This window comes from Scardinius erythrophthalmus (genome assembly GCF_964197995.2).
Source record: "Scardinius erythrophthalmus genome assembly, chromosome: 7".
Lineage (NCBI taxonomy): Eukaryota > Metazoa > Chordata > Actinopteri > Cypriniformes > Leuciscidae > Scardinius > Scardinius erythrophthalmus.
Window position 1 is genome coordinate 1,213,648 of NC_138227.1, and position 16,702 is coordinate 1,230,349.

A 16,702-nucleotide genomic window follows, 5' to 3' on the forward strand; every position below is an offset into this window, starting at 1 on the left:
TTCTGAAATAAAACTCAGAAAGATGTGATGAATTGTTTTTGTAAATATGACTCATCTTATACATAATGTAGTCTGTATAAGTGTATGATTTAACTTTTCCCCATAGTCTAGATGTATCGCCCCAGTCCTAGTGAGTGAGTGTGTGTGTGTGTGTGTGTGTGTGTGTGTGTGTGTGTGTGTGTGTGTGTGTGTGTGTGTGTGTGTGTGTGTGTGTTTCTTCTTTTTCAAAAATAACACAATTAACAAAGTAAAGATGAATTTGACTGATAGCATTGTTATAATTTTTTTTAAATATTTCCATAGATATGGCGATATATTGTTATTGTGTGTCATTTTGGCCATGATAATCATATAGTGATAAATCTGATATGGTGACAGTCCTGGTTCAGGTGAAACACACACCACTTCCCTCTTTTCAGCTGCACACACACATTTTGAGGAAATACTCACGCTTTTGCAAGGGTCTGTTTGATTTACACCAAATATTTGTGATTTAAAAAACCTCTTCACTGTAACCTGCATCTGTTGTCTGGTTTGTAGTTCGTCCGGTTTATTTAACTGTTAGTTCTGCTTTCTTTGGGAGATTATAATATATGAAAATGTAAATGTTCCTCTTTAGGAAGACTCCTCACTGCTGCCTTCCACCGCCGGCAGGATCTGACGGTTCAAGCAGGAATCTGTCGCTGAACGACCGGATGGGACTTACACCAAAGATATACTGTATACACTATCTACATATTAATCCTTATTCACTCCGAGTCTTTATGGTAGAGATGATCTTACCACAGTTTCTCCAGTGTACAGAGAGGATTCTCCAGTCCAGCAGAGAACAGCTTCACTCCTGAGCCTCCTAGTTTATTCTCAGACAGATCCAGTTCTCTCAGGTGTGAGGGGTTTGATCTCAGAGCTGAAGCCAGAGCAGCACAACCTTCATCTGTGACACCACAATCCCACAACCTGTAGAGAACAATGACACACATTAAGCCTATATTACCTATATAGCCAAATTGGTAATTTGCACTTTATATCTGTATATTGAACCTTCTTTGTAAACTGCCTTTTTATATTGTATTAACCATCTTTTTTTATTTAATTTTTATATGTTAATTGCCTTTGTTATGTAATTTTAACTCTGTTATGTTATGTAATTTTAATTGAGTAAGACTACAGATGGAAATTAGCATGATGCTAAATCTGGTGCAGCCATCTTTTTAATGTAACTGCACATTGTCCTGATATAAATAAACTAAACTAAACTATATCCAGATATAAACATGACACTTAAAAAATAAATAACATAATGCTGTCAATATGAAATATTTAAAAATACTCAGTTGAAGTTGTTAAAATACATCAGTTAGGATTAGGGATTGAATATACAGTTTGTAAAGTATAAAAATCATTATTTCTATGGAAAGTCCCCATAAAACCTGAAAACCCAGCATGTGTGTGTGTGAGAGAGAGAGTGTGTGTGAGTATGTGCGTTTAATGTATTTGTAAACATTTTAAGGAAATTGTGTGTGTTAGGACTGGGAGAAAATAAAAAAACTCACAAACAGAAACAGAAACAGCAGTTGTAAGCGGCTTGAATGAAGTTTGGAAATGCTTCATATAGAGAGCTATATTGTGCTTTCTCTTTCCGTTTGTTCTGTTTTTTCTAACACCGAACTTCAAACTCATTGACACCACTTTGTTCATTCTTGAGGTGAACTTTTGCCTGTTTGGTTTAGATTTAGCGGTTTTGGAGCGCTGTCTTGAACTGAAAGTGACGTGCGTCTGCTGTGCGATACTGTGATTTGCCTGATGTGGCGCTCTTTCTCGCGCAGGATTTGAAACGCTCGCACATACATTCAAAACAAAGCGATAAAACTTAATTTTATAGGAACAGTCAACTCTTTATAAAATGTGGTTATCATTTTTTCGGTCATCACTGCAGGACCGCTGCCACCGATCCTGCATCTGTTGTCTGGTTTGTAGTTCGTCCGGTTTATTTGACTCTTAGTTTTCTTTTCTTTTGGGGGATAATAATATATGAAGATGTAAATGTTCCTCTTCAGGGAGACTCCTCACTGCTGCCTTCTACCTCCGGCAGGATCTGACGGTTTAAGCAGGAATCTGTCGCTGAACCACCGGATGAAGCTTAAGCCAAAGATATATTGTATACACTATCTACATATTAATCCTTATTTACTCCGGGTCTTCATGGTAGGGATGATCTTACCTCAGTATCTCCAGTTTGCAGTGAGGATTCTCCAGTCCAGCAGAGAACAGCTTCACTCCTGAGTCTCCTAGTTTATTCTCAGACAGATGCAGCATTCTCAGGTGTGAGGGGTTTGATCTCAGAGCTGAAGCCAGAGCAGCACAACCTTCATCTGTGACACCACAATCAATCAACCTGTAGAGAACAATGACACACATTAAACCTATATCCAGAGGTAAACATGACACTTAAAAAATAAATAACATAATAATGTCAATATGAAATGTATACAAATACTCATTATTTCATGTTGTTAAAATACATCAGTTAGGATTAGGGGATTGAATATACAGTTTGTACTTGTAGTGGCAAACAATTTTACATCACTGAATAAGAGATAAACAGGTATCAATTGTCTTTAACAATTATTTATTCCCTTGCAAGGAAAGGTCAGCAGTCATACAGTCATTACAAAGTGCCTGCAGAGTGTGACTACGAGTGGGGGCATCCTTCATTCTTTATATTTGTTCCTCCCCCAAGGTTGTTTTCCTGAGGCTACATCAAGATACATCTTAGCCAAAACTAACATATTGTTTAGATTTGTCTATTATACTTAATCATATTACACCCTTGAATGGAGACTCTCTGTCTCGGTCATACATTCAGTCACATTAACTTTAGTCCGGTCATATACAATGACATACACATACATGTATTAATAAGAATATGCATCAACACTACATTCATCTGATTATCATCATATTTCTAAGATTCTATGAATATAAGAAAATGCAAACATATAGAACATATTAAATTTCTTCCACAATTCCCCTCTTTTTATCATTCATTGATAAACAAAATAATAATACAGCAAATTTAAGTCATTATATCACACCTATACTCTTCATCTCTGATTTTCATATAACTGATCACTCTTCTTTAAACTTGTAGGAAAAAAGATTAAAAGGCCCCTAATTTTATAGCAAGCAAGTAAAGGTTTATTCTAAAGCCGGGCTAGGTGGATAAGCACTGTTATCGCACCCCCAACACTATTGGTCGGACCCTCAGTCACCTCAGTATAAACAAGAAATAGTGTAGGTTATCATAGTAGGAAAAGAAAAAAAGAAAAACAACATAAAAAAGAAAAACAACATCTTAAATCAATTAATACATTTCACTGTACAGTTCCGCTGTCTGTGTCATCGTTAAATTTCGTTTGTTTTGGACATACAGTACATCGTTAAATTGATCCTCATCATTAGACATTCAAAGCATTTGGTATGAGATTGTCTTTGTCACCAGTCTCATTACCAAAGCTGAAATACATTGCAATACACATGGTAGGCACATCAACCATTGTTGTCAAGCTGTACCTAGAAGTTCCTTTTCTCCATTGTGTGTTTTACAAACAAAAATTCAGCATATGTTGTGAATCCCTTTATAAACCAAACTTTTATTAATTGTGCAAATAGTAATCCTCTCAGGTAACAAAATAGCATCCAGCAAATTGGACACTAAGCCAGCATGAAGAATAAGATGGCCATCTGACTTCAAAAATTTTCGATGTTTCCACAATGCCCCAAAATCATGAGCTACCCCAAATGCATAATGCAAAAAAAGTGTAAATCGTTACACTTTTCCCTGTCATTAATTTACAGGCTTCTGTTAAAGCCACAAGTTCAGCTGCACAGTAATTTGAGGGCAATGACCCTGAGGCCAATATTTCAAATTCAGTCGTCACCGCATATCCTACACAGTTTGAGCCTGTTGTTTTGTTCTTGAAGGCAGAGCCGTCCACAAACAAAACATTCTCACAGTTTGCCTTAACACATCTGTAATGATAAAACACTCATTCCAGAAGTTAATGACACAATATACACACTATTCAGACGGAGTAGCTCCCCTGAACTAACACATACCAAACATGAATTAACACTCATAAAACATACAATGCTGTCACCATCCAACACACACACACACACACACGCCTCACTATGAACCGCTCATATTCTCATTATTCATATCTTTTGGTGTTTACTCTAAACATATTTCAATTTTAAATAAGATTTTAAACTTCACATTTTCCTGTGACTTATCTAATTTTACATGGTCTCTTAACCAGTTTCAAAGTACGTCTGTTCCTTTTTTTTTTTTTTTTTCTTAGAAAAGTCAGCTGAGTTGTTTTGGTTCATTATCATTATTTTGCTTCAGCTTCTTTTAGCAGGCCGATAACAGAAAGACAGATATAGTACCATCCCTTCCTCCACTCAACAGTCTCTCTCACTATACACAAATAATCTTTTCAACAGCCTCCTAAGACTGTAACTTAGACAAAATATAATAATAAATTCATTACAGTAACCTTTGATCATTAACCTTTTTCCAGACTTTTCTTTAATCTACAAAAGCTGTCTTCATATAGCCAACACCATGTCCAATGACCTTCAGTAGTTAAAACTATTTTATAGACATATTAGTTCAAAATCAACTGTCAAGTTGTCTAGGTGTTATAATAAGTCCAGCTCTGCCCAAACTTGAAAACGGCTTGCTCAACACATGAAGGATGCAAAGGGACAACTCAATTCCTTTTAATGCTTTATTTTTCTTCCAGATGGTTTTGATGCAATTGGTTGATTATGTTGAAACAGTTGAATTAAGTAGTTGAAATGAATTGAATGACATAGAATTAAGGACTACATGCAAACATTAACAAACATGCATTACTTTACACAATAAACAATGCATGACACAGCAACAAAGTATGCCTTTGAATAAAGTAAATGTTTAAACATCTCAACTTAAACTAGCACACATCACTGCCACATTATCTGCAGTCAGGAAATATTCAAAACAAAAGGAGTCACCACTCCTACCAGAATTAAACATGGAATTTGTGCTAAGCACTGAATGCAACAGTAAATTATTCCAAATATTACATACCAGTTGCGTCTCTAGTGTTGAACAATGAGCTGTTCTTTCTTGTTTGTAGGTTGAGGACTGAAGTAAAAGCTAACCCCAAACATTTTATACCCATGCTTATCTGCCAGGTGCGCAGGTAAAAGCAGTCCCTCCAGAAATGCTGGCTCAACTGTCAGTTCCACTCGTGTGTTTGGAAAATTCTGCCCTCTTCAGGCCTGGAGTTTTTTAAAGGAAAAGCTGCCATTGTACTAATTTTGTGTGTTCTGTTCTTTGACGCAACATCAACACTTCTATAATTTTCCCTTGCCCATAAAGGCGAGCATACACTGTGCGATGTCTGTGCGATTTCAGCAAGGAACCTACTCACACTGAACGAGTAGATCGCATGCGATGTAAAGCCAAAGCTCAGGATTTATGTGCTCACACTGTACGGTCCGAACGTCGAGCTGCGACTTGACTGCTCACACTATACGTGTGAAATATGCGCGAATCAGCGCGATAAATCCTCGTGCCGGGTTGCGCCTATGGACGATATCATGTAGCCTATCCAGAGATATTGTCAAAACAAGCATCAGCTATCAATATCAAGAAGATTTAGCATTTCCAATTTATATATTAAATTATTAGTAGGCTTGTATTATTATTATTATTATTAGGGAAGGCTACTTTTATTATTAAACTGATAGGCTATTATAATTACATAGCCACGCAACAATTTCATAGCGCATCACCGCATAACTAACGCGCTGTGAGGATAATAAAATATTAGCCTACATAGAAGCTTTACTTCTCCTCATTAAAAATTGTCTAAAACATTTAGGTCGATTACAATGAATTATACATATAATTAATTATTAACAGTCTATAATATGTCCGAACACTGCAATAATTCATCAATGAAAATTAAAAACAGCTTTATTTCCAAACATTTTTTTAATAATAAAAGAGGCAAAGTGTAGGCTACATCGCAGGTGGCTTGGAAGAAGTGGGTAATGGTTAATCCATTTTGCAACACGAACTGGAGGTAAGCAACAGTAATAGCTTTGAACTACAGAACTTAAAGATCTCCCTTTTTTCGTTAGGGTTAGGGTTAGGTTTTTTTTTTTTTTTTTTTGCTGCAGATGAAATTGTTTTCGCGCAGGCGCAGTGAGGGAAAAAACACTGAGTTTAGGGCAATCGGTTCGTAGCTCTGCTTCAACTGTGCAATATAGTCACGAGGAGCGACCAAAATTTCTAACATGCCTGAAATTCATCCGACCATCCGATTGCCGGTCGTGAGAGGTTAATCGCCTCTCTTTTCCCCCTGTACACTGCACGAACACTGCACGACAAACGACGCACGACAAAGCTGAAAATCGGCCCGACCCGAAAAAGAGTCGCACGAGTCAGAATTCGGCTCAAAATCGGACGAAAATCGCACAGTGTATGCCCGCCTTTAGGCAACTAGCATCATGTTCCTGACATAAATTAAGTTTTGTTACTGTCTCCACAACAAATAATGACAATCACCTCACGGTCTCAGCTGGCTCTTGAAAGCCCATTCCCATTAGCTCTTAATCTAAAATTTTCTTCTCTTCAGGGTGTTGTCCCCTGGCTTAGTTACAGACACTTGTCATAATGAAAAACAAACAACTTCTCACAGCTCATCTCCCCTCTCAATGATCTGCTGATGCTGGTGGCCACTCAGTCAATCAGCGCCACTCTCATACCCATCTCACGTAAAACACCTCCATTCAGCAGATGCCCAGTGTCGGCGTGACCCACTTGCCTTAGGTTGACCTCTGGCCAAAGGTTCTTACCCGTCTTTGAGTAGTCACTTTGTGCACACTGGTAACCGCTCTTCCCCATAACAAAATCAGTTTTCTTCAACAGACTCAGTTGTTTTCTGGAGCTTAGGAAAGGCACATTCAAGAGTCACCAGAGCACTCTGGACTGCCTAATGGTGTTAACACAGGGAGACAGGTTAATAACAACAGTATTTAATCACTTAAATCTTTTAAAGATCTTCAAATCAGCAAAATCGCAATACTGAGTTTATACTCAGTAAATTTAGTTATCACAACGTCTATTCAGTGTACTGTTACATCTGTAGACGGAGCTATCGGCCCTGTATGATGGAGACAAATAAGTTACTGGCCCTGAATTAAACTAGTCAAAAACGTCACTTATATCGTTTAAGACTTCTTTAAAGTCATTCAGTTTTACTTTTAAAACATTTACAAATTTCCACTCAGATTGTGTCTCTGTCGCACTGACCGTTTCAGCCACAGCACACACCAGATTCAGATGAGCAAACTGTTTCAGCCAATCACAAGCTTATCTTTTGAAACCAAAACATCAGCTCCTAGTTCTTTCATGGTCAACACTATTCCTCCATGTTCAAAACATTAACAATCTGTTTGTTTAATCAGATGCATTCTACACATTTCACATTTAGCTACTGTTAATCCAGTAATACTGTTCCTACTTTGATCACATTTCATCGCAATTTTATCAATCTGCAATTAGGATTCACACTAACTTTGACGAGGTTAGCACTCTCTGCTTGCGATGCATCTTTTGCAGTTATCATTGTAAATCTGTGAGATTAGTCTCTCTATATCATTTAAACCCTTTTAAAGTGTTCCATTAAAACACAAGCATCCCTTTACTTTTATGTATTTTGCAACTCATATTTTTAGTCATTATCTGTGATTTTACATCAACCTGTATTCATCAATTCACTAGCTCTTTCCTTCAAAAGGATTCCCTTAAGACTTAAATCTTTCAACCTTCTTTTAACCTTCAATCTTCTTACAACTTCTATCTATAAACTTTCCTTTAACTTTCTTTTCTCCCTTATTTACTTGCACGTTCTTTTCACTTTCTTTAGCACTGCGTTCACATTCTTAGTTCTTTCTCAGACGAAAACTTTAATATCGTCATTTAAATACTGTTCTACTTTCAAACCCACATTAATACACGTCACTTTCACATTATCCCTTTCTTTTCTGAGTGTCCATTTACAATTACGGGCTAAATGGCCCTGCTGACCACAATTAAAACACTCTCTTTGCCTATAGTTTGATCATTGAGCTTTCAAACTCCAGCTTACTGCACACCCTTGACACAGTGTGTCCCGAAACAGTAAACAGAGCCACTGATGAGCAGTTCTCTGTATTATTTTACAGTCCACCATTGGAAAATTCAATCACAATAGCCAAATCATAATCTTCATCATTATTATTGGCAGCACATTAATTTTCATAAGCTGCACAGAAAATCACTCAACATGTTCTAAGGGGTTTTCACATGTTTCTGTTTGACTTGAATCACATTTCTTTGAAGTCAAAGCTTCAGAGCACAGCTGCTTACAGCATTTGCTCACTTCTGTCTTACTGTTTGTTTCAGGATTCTTCATAAAGTATAAAATTTGAACTATATGCCATCAATTTCATTTCAATGTTCCTCTATCAAATGGTTAGTCTGCAGATTCAACTTAATGTTATCATTATTTTCTCAATCCCACTTATCAATGCTGTAAGTTAACTAGCTTGTTTTATAAACTCTTATCTTTTCAAATTGTAAAACGTTGGCCAATTAAACAAATTACTGATACTGATAGCTACCTAGATATACAGACCAGCAAAATTACTACATCTGTTGCTTGCTTGTAGGATATTTCATTTTTGACACTTTACTTCTATGATCTAAAGAATTAAATGGTTGCTGTCTTTTAAAAGTTTGTAGGCCTACTTTTATTATTATGTTTTTATATTATGATTATATATTCAGTGGCATAAAATTGTCTTAAAATGACAATAATATTTTTTGTCGTAATTAGTTTATTTTTGGGACAATGTATCGAACAACAAAAAAACAGTTATCGTGACAGGCCAGGCGAGCATTAGTTTAGGTCTACTGTAACTTAGCTAACCTAACTAGTTAGGCCTACTCGTCGTCTCCATACTTTTTCTTTAGTGTGCACCATTTTGCGCTGTGACGTTTTTATTTGCACCAGAACAGTGGATTACTGCTTTGAATCGATTGTTGAGTTCACGCGCATAGGTTTAGTTACCTATGATCACGTCGTGAACTCGACAATCGACTACTGTGGACTTCGACCGAAAACAGGAAGTAAATACAGGTATGTGCGCTGGCTGAAATAACATCACTTTTATTCATATCTTTCACATCTACTGCAGTCAGATTCACCCGTGTTCACTCTGAAGGAATCACTCTGGGCACTTGTAATGACACATCAAGGATGTTAAGAGGCTAAAAGCAGGTTTAAAACTTGCCCCATTGAAGTCAACAGGGTGCAAATTTTAAAAAGAAGATAACACGGTGTAGGCAACACCGATTTTTGTTGTTGTTCTCTGTATTGACATCACTCCAAATTTACAAAAAAAATGAGCTCAATGTTAAAATTGACCGGAGTTCTCCTTTAATATTCCTCATGGGGCATTTAATATAATAATGTTTTCCCCACAGATATCTTGTGAGGAATCCTCCTTTTCTGACTTCAGTGACAAAGACTATGTCCCTGATACAAACGGTAGCTCATCAGACAACAGTTGTGAAAGTAAAGAACTAAATATCTGTCATGCTGAGCCAGTGAAGGGAGGTGCTGTAGAGATTAAGAGTACAACAGACACGAGTACAAGCTCATCCTATCACAGTTCCACATCTGTGACACTGATGCCTACTAAAGTGTAAAAAAATAGATACAAGAAGAAACAATATTGCGCCTATTGTCAGAAGCCATACTCTAAAATCACACAGCACTTGGAGTTTGTTCATCGCAATGAATTTGAGGTAGCTAAGGCATTCAGCTTCGATAAAAGGTCAAAGGAAAGAAGAGTGAGATTATGCCTTTTGAAAAGTAGAGGAAACTTTGCCCATAATGCTGCAGTTTCAAAAACCAGAAATAGGGAAATGGTTGCTTGCAGACGCCCCAAAGAAGTAAAATCCACCTATGACTTCACTGGGCAACAGCTTGACCCTTCCTCCGCCAGTGGATGTTAGCAAAAGTCTATGGACCACTGCTTGTGAGATGGTGAATGATGAAGTTTCAAATGTTGTCAGAAATGATCAATACATTCTTCTTTTATGGGAGCAGATGTACAACAGGCTGAAGTTACATTCAGGAAGAAATGACTACATTAGAAAGAAAATGAGGGAAGTAGCAAGGTTGCTCATCACTTCCAGATCACTGACATCCATTCATAATATGGAGGACTTCATCCAACCCTGCAACTTTCCTCACGTTATAAAAGCAGTAAGAGCAGTGTCAGGATTCAGTGAGGAGACAAACACCTACAGGATTCCATCACTGGCACTGAAGCTTGGAGACAGCTTGGTGAAGATTGCCAACTCCATGGAATGCAATGCACTGATGTAAGGACGCGACACGGCTGCAGAGTCTGCACGAAACTTCAGGCTTTGGTATAAAAGCAAATGGAATGAGGTAGTGTCTGCAGCTGCACTGACTACTCTGGATGAAGAGTAGCTCAAAACACTGCACTCATTTTTGAACTCAAAACAGCAGGAGTATGTGGATTTTTTTTTACAAGAAAAACCCAATGGCAAAAACTTTGCCACTCTTTGTAAAGTCATGCTAACACAGATTGTTATTTTTAATAGACGAAGAGAGGGTGAGGTTTCCAAGATGAATATTCAAACTTACATGTCTAGAGACCAGGCACCAATGCACAAAGATATCGCTGTGGGACTTCCGAGCTTTGTGGGTACTTCCAAAGGTGGAAATACGTGGTAAGAGGGGGAAGGGTACCTTCCTGTACCAGTGTTGCTGACCCCTAATATGGTAGTGGCCATGGATCTCCTTGTAAACATGAGAGAAAAGTGTCAAGTTCCTGTTGAGAACCAGCATTTGTTTGCTCGCCCAGGTGCTCTGTCTCATTATCGTGGTACAGACTGTATTCGCCAGTACGGACAAGCCAGTGGAGCAAAGCATCCAGATGCCCCTTGCTCAACAAAGCTGCGTAAGCAAGTAGCTACATTGTCCACAGTATTAAACCTTAAAGACAATGAGATGGATCAACTGGCCAACTTTCTTGGCCATGATATCAGAGTTCATCAGGAGTTCTACCGCCTCCCTGAAAGCACTCTACAGCTTGCAAAGATTAGTAAACTCCTCATTGCAATGGAAAAAGGGAAACTGCCCGAACTCCAGGGTAAAGGAATAGATGGTATAACAATAGATCCACAAGGTAAATATAATTGTCTAATATGCATTTTAACACAATTGGTAATCATGATTAGTTGTATTCACAATAATGTATATTCTGTAGAGTATTAGGAGTGTTGTCAATATTTCCTAAAATATCAAACATTGGCAGGTAATTTAATACGGAAGTAATATACTAGAAGTTTAGCTTCACAGATTTTTGTGATAGGCCACATCGATAGAAAATGAAGTAGAAATGGTGTGATTGTGGCATTCAGCAGCTTTATGCTTTCGTCTTAATCAGATGAAATGGATGTGTCCAAAAACAGTTCCAGTGATGAGGCAGAACCGTTAACTTCAAGCTGCTGAAGTCATGAGTATGAGGATCATGTGAATGACACATGCGTTAATTCCAATTCTATACATTATTATTCCTCCAGCTCTGCCTTTACTTCATTACTCTGGAAAATTACGCTGGATAGAAAGTGTACATTTCAGCGATTGCATGAGTCACTAGCTGCGTTTACATGGACACTTATAATCGGATTGACGGCTCAATCAGACTAAAAAACCTTCATGTAAACACCTTAATCGATCCGATTGAGCTCGATCCGAATGAAATTTCGATCGGATTGAAAGGGGTGGTTTATCCCTTTTGTAATCCGATCGAGAGAACATGTAAACACTTGATCGGATTGAAAACCGAAACTGAAAAGACTGCGCATGTGCAATGACGTTAACTAGCGTAATGATGTATGACGAGCGGAACGAGCTGTTCTTCCTGTTGAATAAAGTGTCAAATTAATACGTTTCCCGTCATTCTAAAATTCTCATTTCACTCACGCGTCTGTGAAGTGAAGCAGGACAACATCCCACCAGTCCTTGTTTTGGATTCTCATCCACAGACGTCTGGTTTTGGACGCGGGCAGGGGCATTTTTACTGCGTGATCAATAAGCAGCATGGCAAAACGGTTAATATGCTCTAAATTATGACCAGAGATGAAATAATATTACGTCTGCTGTTTAAAACAAATAAAGAACCAATAGAGGAGAATATTTATGCGCGAAAAGCGGGAAACTCTGTATATTCGTGCAGTGTGCGCATGTCAAAACATCAGATCCGATTTGAATCTTATGACATATAAACGTGCACATCAACCCGATTACTTTATTTATCATTCATGTAAACACTGTGTTCGGATTCATCAATCGTATTGATTTCATTCTGATTGTGTCCATGTAAACGTAGCTACTGTGTACTTTAGATTGTTGCTTGTTTTTTTCCACTATCAGCAGGAAACCTGCAAGACGAGGGACCTCAGGACGAGGGACTCCAAGTGTCTTCAAAGAAAAAGGGTATAAGAAAATGTATAGTAACTCACTTGACTAAAGTCTTGTAGCCTGGTAATACCAAACTCTGCTACTTCGCTTTGCTTTGTAGACAGAGTCTGGCATGGCACAATTGAAAAGCGTTTTCTTTCGCGCGGGGGGGGGGGGGGGGGCGCTTGACTGAAGTTTAAAATCATTGGTTACCCATAAGCCAATCACATGACGTTTGGTTATGGCGTGTGTTATGCGCATGCTCAGCCGCATCTAACTTCCACTGTAAACACATGTATGATGCGAAAACAAAACCATCGAGCGAAATACCGGAGTGAACGTGGCTGTGAACGACTTTTGCAGATTATGTGAAGTAAATCTACGCATCCACGGTACAATCAGCATCTACGTCACGGCTCTCAGCCCGCCCTCTGTTCATTGATTGGCCCGGCCGTCCGAAGGCTACTGGAAAACTGAAAGATAAGCTGCTATCTCAGACTGACTACAGAAGCGAAATGAAATTGAGCGGAAGTAGGAAGTCTGACGTAGTCAGGCTAAATGTCTTGGCCTCTGCTAATCTTTGTCTGCTTTTAAGTTAAAGTTAAGAATATAATATAATAATAAGAATACCACATTTGTTGTAAAGATACTGGAGTGCAATATTAAGAGAATTAACCTGTTAAGCTGCAACCCCACTTTTGAAAAATCCCCAGAAATGACATACCCAAACTGAAACAGATACAGTTCATGAACCCTTGGTACTAAAATCACAAGTATGATCTCATTTGAAAGCTGACACCTGGCAGTTTATTGTAAATATAGAATTAATTATTGTCATAATGAAAAAAATTGTTATAAATAGCTTCAAATTTGTGTAAAGTTATTAGAAATTTATTTTTATGAAACATCCTCATGAAAATAAAATTGAAGTTGGCACTGTAGCAATCTAGAAATGCACTGCAGCTAAAATGTGTGACCATGTTATATTTCAAATCTGGAGATAAGTCTAAAACTCTGTATTTAGTTAAATGTTTTTCAAGATCATGTCATGTGACTTTATTTTGATTAGACTCTAAAATGCTGTTGATGTTTAGTCATCATCTAAGCATCCATTCAGTCTTTTGTCTCTATTGTTTTGTGGTGCAAACGAGCCCCATTCAGTCTCAGTCTCCCCCTGCACACATTCACACCTCTCCAGCCTGGCTATGGCTCTAAATATGCATTTCTTTTGTCTGCATTATAGGTACTAACGACTGGCTATTCACAGGCTATTCATAGAGTTTCAATCCCTAATTTATTTTATCAAAGTTCTCACTTCAATTTGAAACTGTATCAAATGTCCTTCTTGAATAAAGAATAATTTCAGTAAGCATTCCTATTTAGAAAAAAATCATAAAAGAATAAGGTAGCAGGTGCACCTAGGGCTAGCTAGCATGTTAGCTTAGCACACCATCAATACACAACAATTTATGAGATTAAAACCATGTTTGTGCTCCAAACTTACTTTATAACGCAAGTCGAGTGTTTTAAATAATATTCTGTGATCTAATTTGGCTTCAGATAAAAAAAATCAGACAGAAAATATATTATTTTATAGTGTTCTGTACAATGATAAAGTCTATATCGATTAGCATTACATTATAAATATAATCTATCATTATGAAAATACCTGGCATGGCTTGAAGAACACAGGCAAATCAAATATCATTGCAATCATGTTTATTGTCTTCAAAACGTCTTTATCTGCATGTTACATCCAGCAATCCATTACACTGTGTGTGTGTTCTAGGCTTCATGGAATGTCACATGATCATGGCTCTTCTTCATGTTCCATATATGGACTATTATTGTGCATATAGATAATACTGGTATGGATTGAAAACACAATATATCAGAGTATGAAACGCTCATAATGATTACATCGACGCATTTGAGTATAAATTCAGTAAATATTATTCCTGTCTATAGAAATATGATGTAAATCTATGAGAATCTATCAATATTTCTTCAAATCTGCACATTTTTGAGCTAAAGCCCTGAGGGACGTTGTTTTGTCAAGCGCTGTCATGACGACAGCACAGAGTTTTTTTTATGAATGAAACGGCTGACGCTCATAATTCATATTAAAGGTATCGACTCATTTTTTCATTTCTTAACTCCTGACACAAATTAAGACATAACTGTCACTATAAGTTTCTCAGAATACAATAGTGGTCAAATACTGAAACCTGAGTCTTATATCTTTTTAATGATGCATAGTTTGTCAAGGTATAACATTAAATCTGACTTTGAACTAAATAAAAAAAAAGACGCTTCAGTGCGCGGGCGCACTGGCAACGGTTAACAGGTTAAAATAGCCTTGCAAAGTAGTACAATTAAGCATTGACATGTTCTTATTATTCAGTTAAAGACTTGAATAATTGATTATTGAAATGCTTCATTATAGGCTCCCAGAAAGCACACCTAAATCCCCCTCTATGGTAGACCTGGACGATGCCGATCTCAAACAAGGTAACAATGTTTTATTAGGAGATTAGATTAGGACTCACACTTCACCATGGTCCCAATTTGTAGGTTTGATTTAGACATCAGTATATGTGTGTGTAGCTCAGGACTTAGTATTCACCATGGTCCCAATATGTAGGTATGATTTAGACATCAGTGTATGTGTGTGTGTAGCTCAGGACTTAGTGTTCACCATGGTCCCAATATGTAGGTGTGATTTAGACATCCGTGTATGTGTGTGTAGCTCATGACTCAGTTAGTGTTAGGGTTAAGGTTAGACATGGTTCCAATATGTAGGTGTGATTTAGACATCAGTGTATGTGTGTTTAGCTCAGGACTCACTTTTCAACATAGTTTCAATATGTAGTTATGATTTAGACATCAGTGTATGTGTGTTTAGCTCAGGACTCACTTTTCAACATGGGGCCAATATGCATGATTTAGACATCAGTAATTCGGTGGAAATGGAGATGTTGCTCAACTTCTTTGCTGTAGATGCATTACATTTATGGATACGCAGTATCTTGAGCCCTTTTGAGCCATGGCACTTTAAAAAAGTGAGAATTACTATATAGCATTGGTATGTAACAATATTTTATGAGTCTTAATGTTAAAGGGGTGGTTCAGGATTTTTGGACATCAGACCTCATTTCCAAGTTAGCCTGGGTGTTATTTATCAGTGGAAACAGTTTTCAAAAATTTTCATCCAGTCCTTCCATTTCCATAGTTCGCTGATGCTAGGCTAGCGCGAGTCAACGGTAACTGCTCACTCCTCCATAGGCTTCTCTGTAATCGCTATCTGCCATCCCAGAAACGTTTGTAAAGACATTGTTAAAATAGTCCAAGTGACTACAGTGGCTCAACCTTAAGTTTATCAAGCAACGAGAATTCTTTTTGTGCGCAAAAAACAAACACAAATAATGACTTTATTCAACTCTTCATTTTCTTCTGTGTTTCTCTAAGTGAGTTCATGTAGTGTAACAGCGCAGCGCTTCTGGTTTGTACATCAGAACATAGGCTTACTATTAGCCGATGGTCATGTGTGTGATGCGTGTGATGCTGGCCAATAGTGAGCCTACGTTCTGATGTACAACCCAGAAGCGCTGCCTGAACTCATTATGTGAACTCATAATAAAGTAAATGTTCCTCTTCAGGGAGACTCCTCACTGCTGCCTTCTACCTCCGGCAGGATCTGACGGTTTAAGCAGGAATCTGTCGCTGAACCACCGGATGAAGCTTAAGCCAAAGATATATTGTATACACTATCTACATATTAATCCTTATTTACTCCGAGTCTTCATGGTAGGGATGATCTTACCTCAGTATCTCCAGTTTACAGTGAGGATTCTCCAGTCCAGCAGAAAACAGCTTCACTCCTGAGTCTCCTAGTTTATTACCAGACAGATCCAGACCTCTCAGGTGTGAGGGGTTTGATCTCAGAGCTGAAGCCAGAGCAGCACAACCTTCATCTGTGACACCACACTCCCACAACCTGTAGAGAACAATGACACACATTAAAAGATAAACATAACACAAAAAATAAATAACATAATAATGTCAATATGAAATGCATACAAAATACTCATTAG

At 37.7% G+C, this 16,702-nt stretch overlaps 1 protein-coding gene across 3 annotated transcripts in view; it reads right to left on the reverse strand.

The window, feature by feature from the left end:
* The window catches only part of LOC308694213 (protein NLRC3-like), an 89,312-nt gene that overhangs the window by 3,453 nt on the left and 69,157 nt on the right, over nt 1-16,702 (reverse strand). For 2 of the 3 annotated variants that reach the window (XM_081371604.1, XM_081371606.1), the window contains exons 11-13: nt 16,432-16,605; nt 2,222-2,395; nt 784-957 (exon numbers count right to left, since the gene is read on the reverse strand). In XM_081371604.1, the coding sequence (XP_081227730.1) occupies nt 784-957; nt 2,222-2,395; nt 16,432-16,605 (522 nt within the window). The remainder of the gene's footprint in view (nt 1-783; nt 958-2,221; nt 2,396-16,431; nt 16,606-16,702) is intronic. The other variant, XM_081371605.1, reaches the window with a different exon arrangement.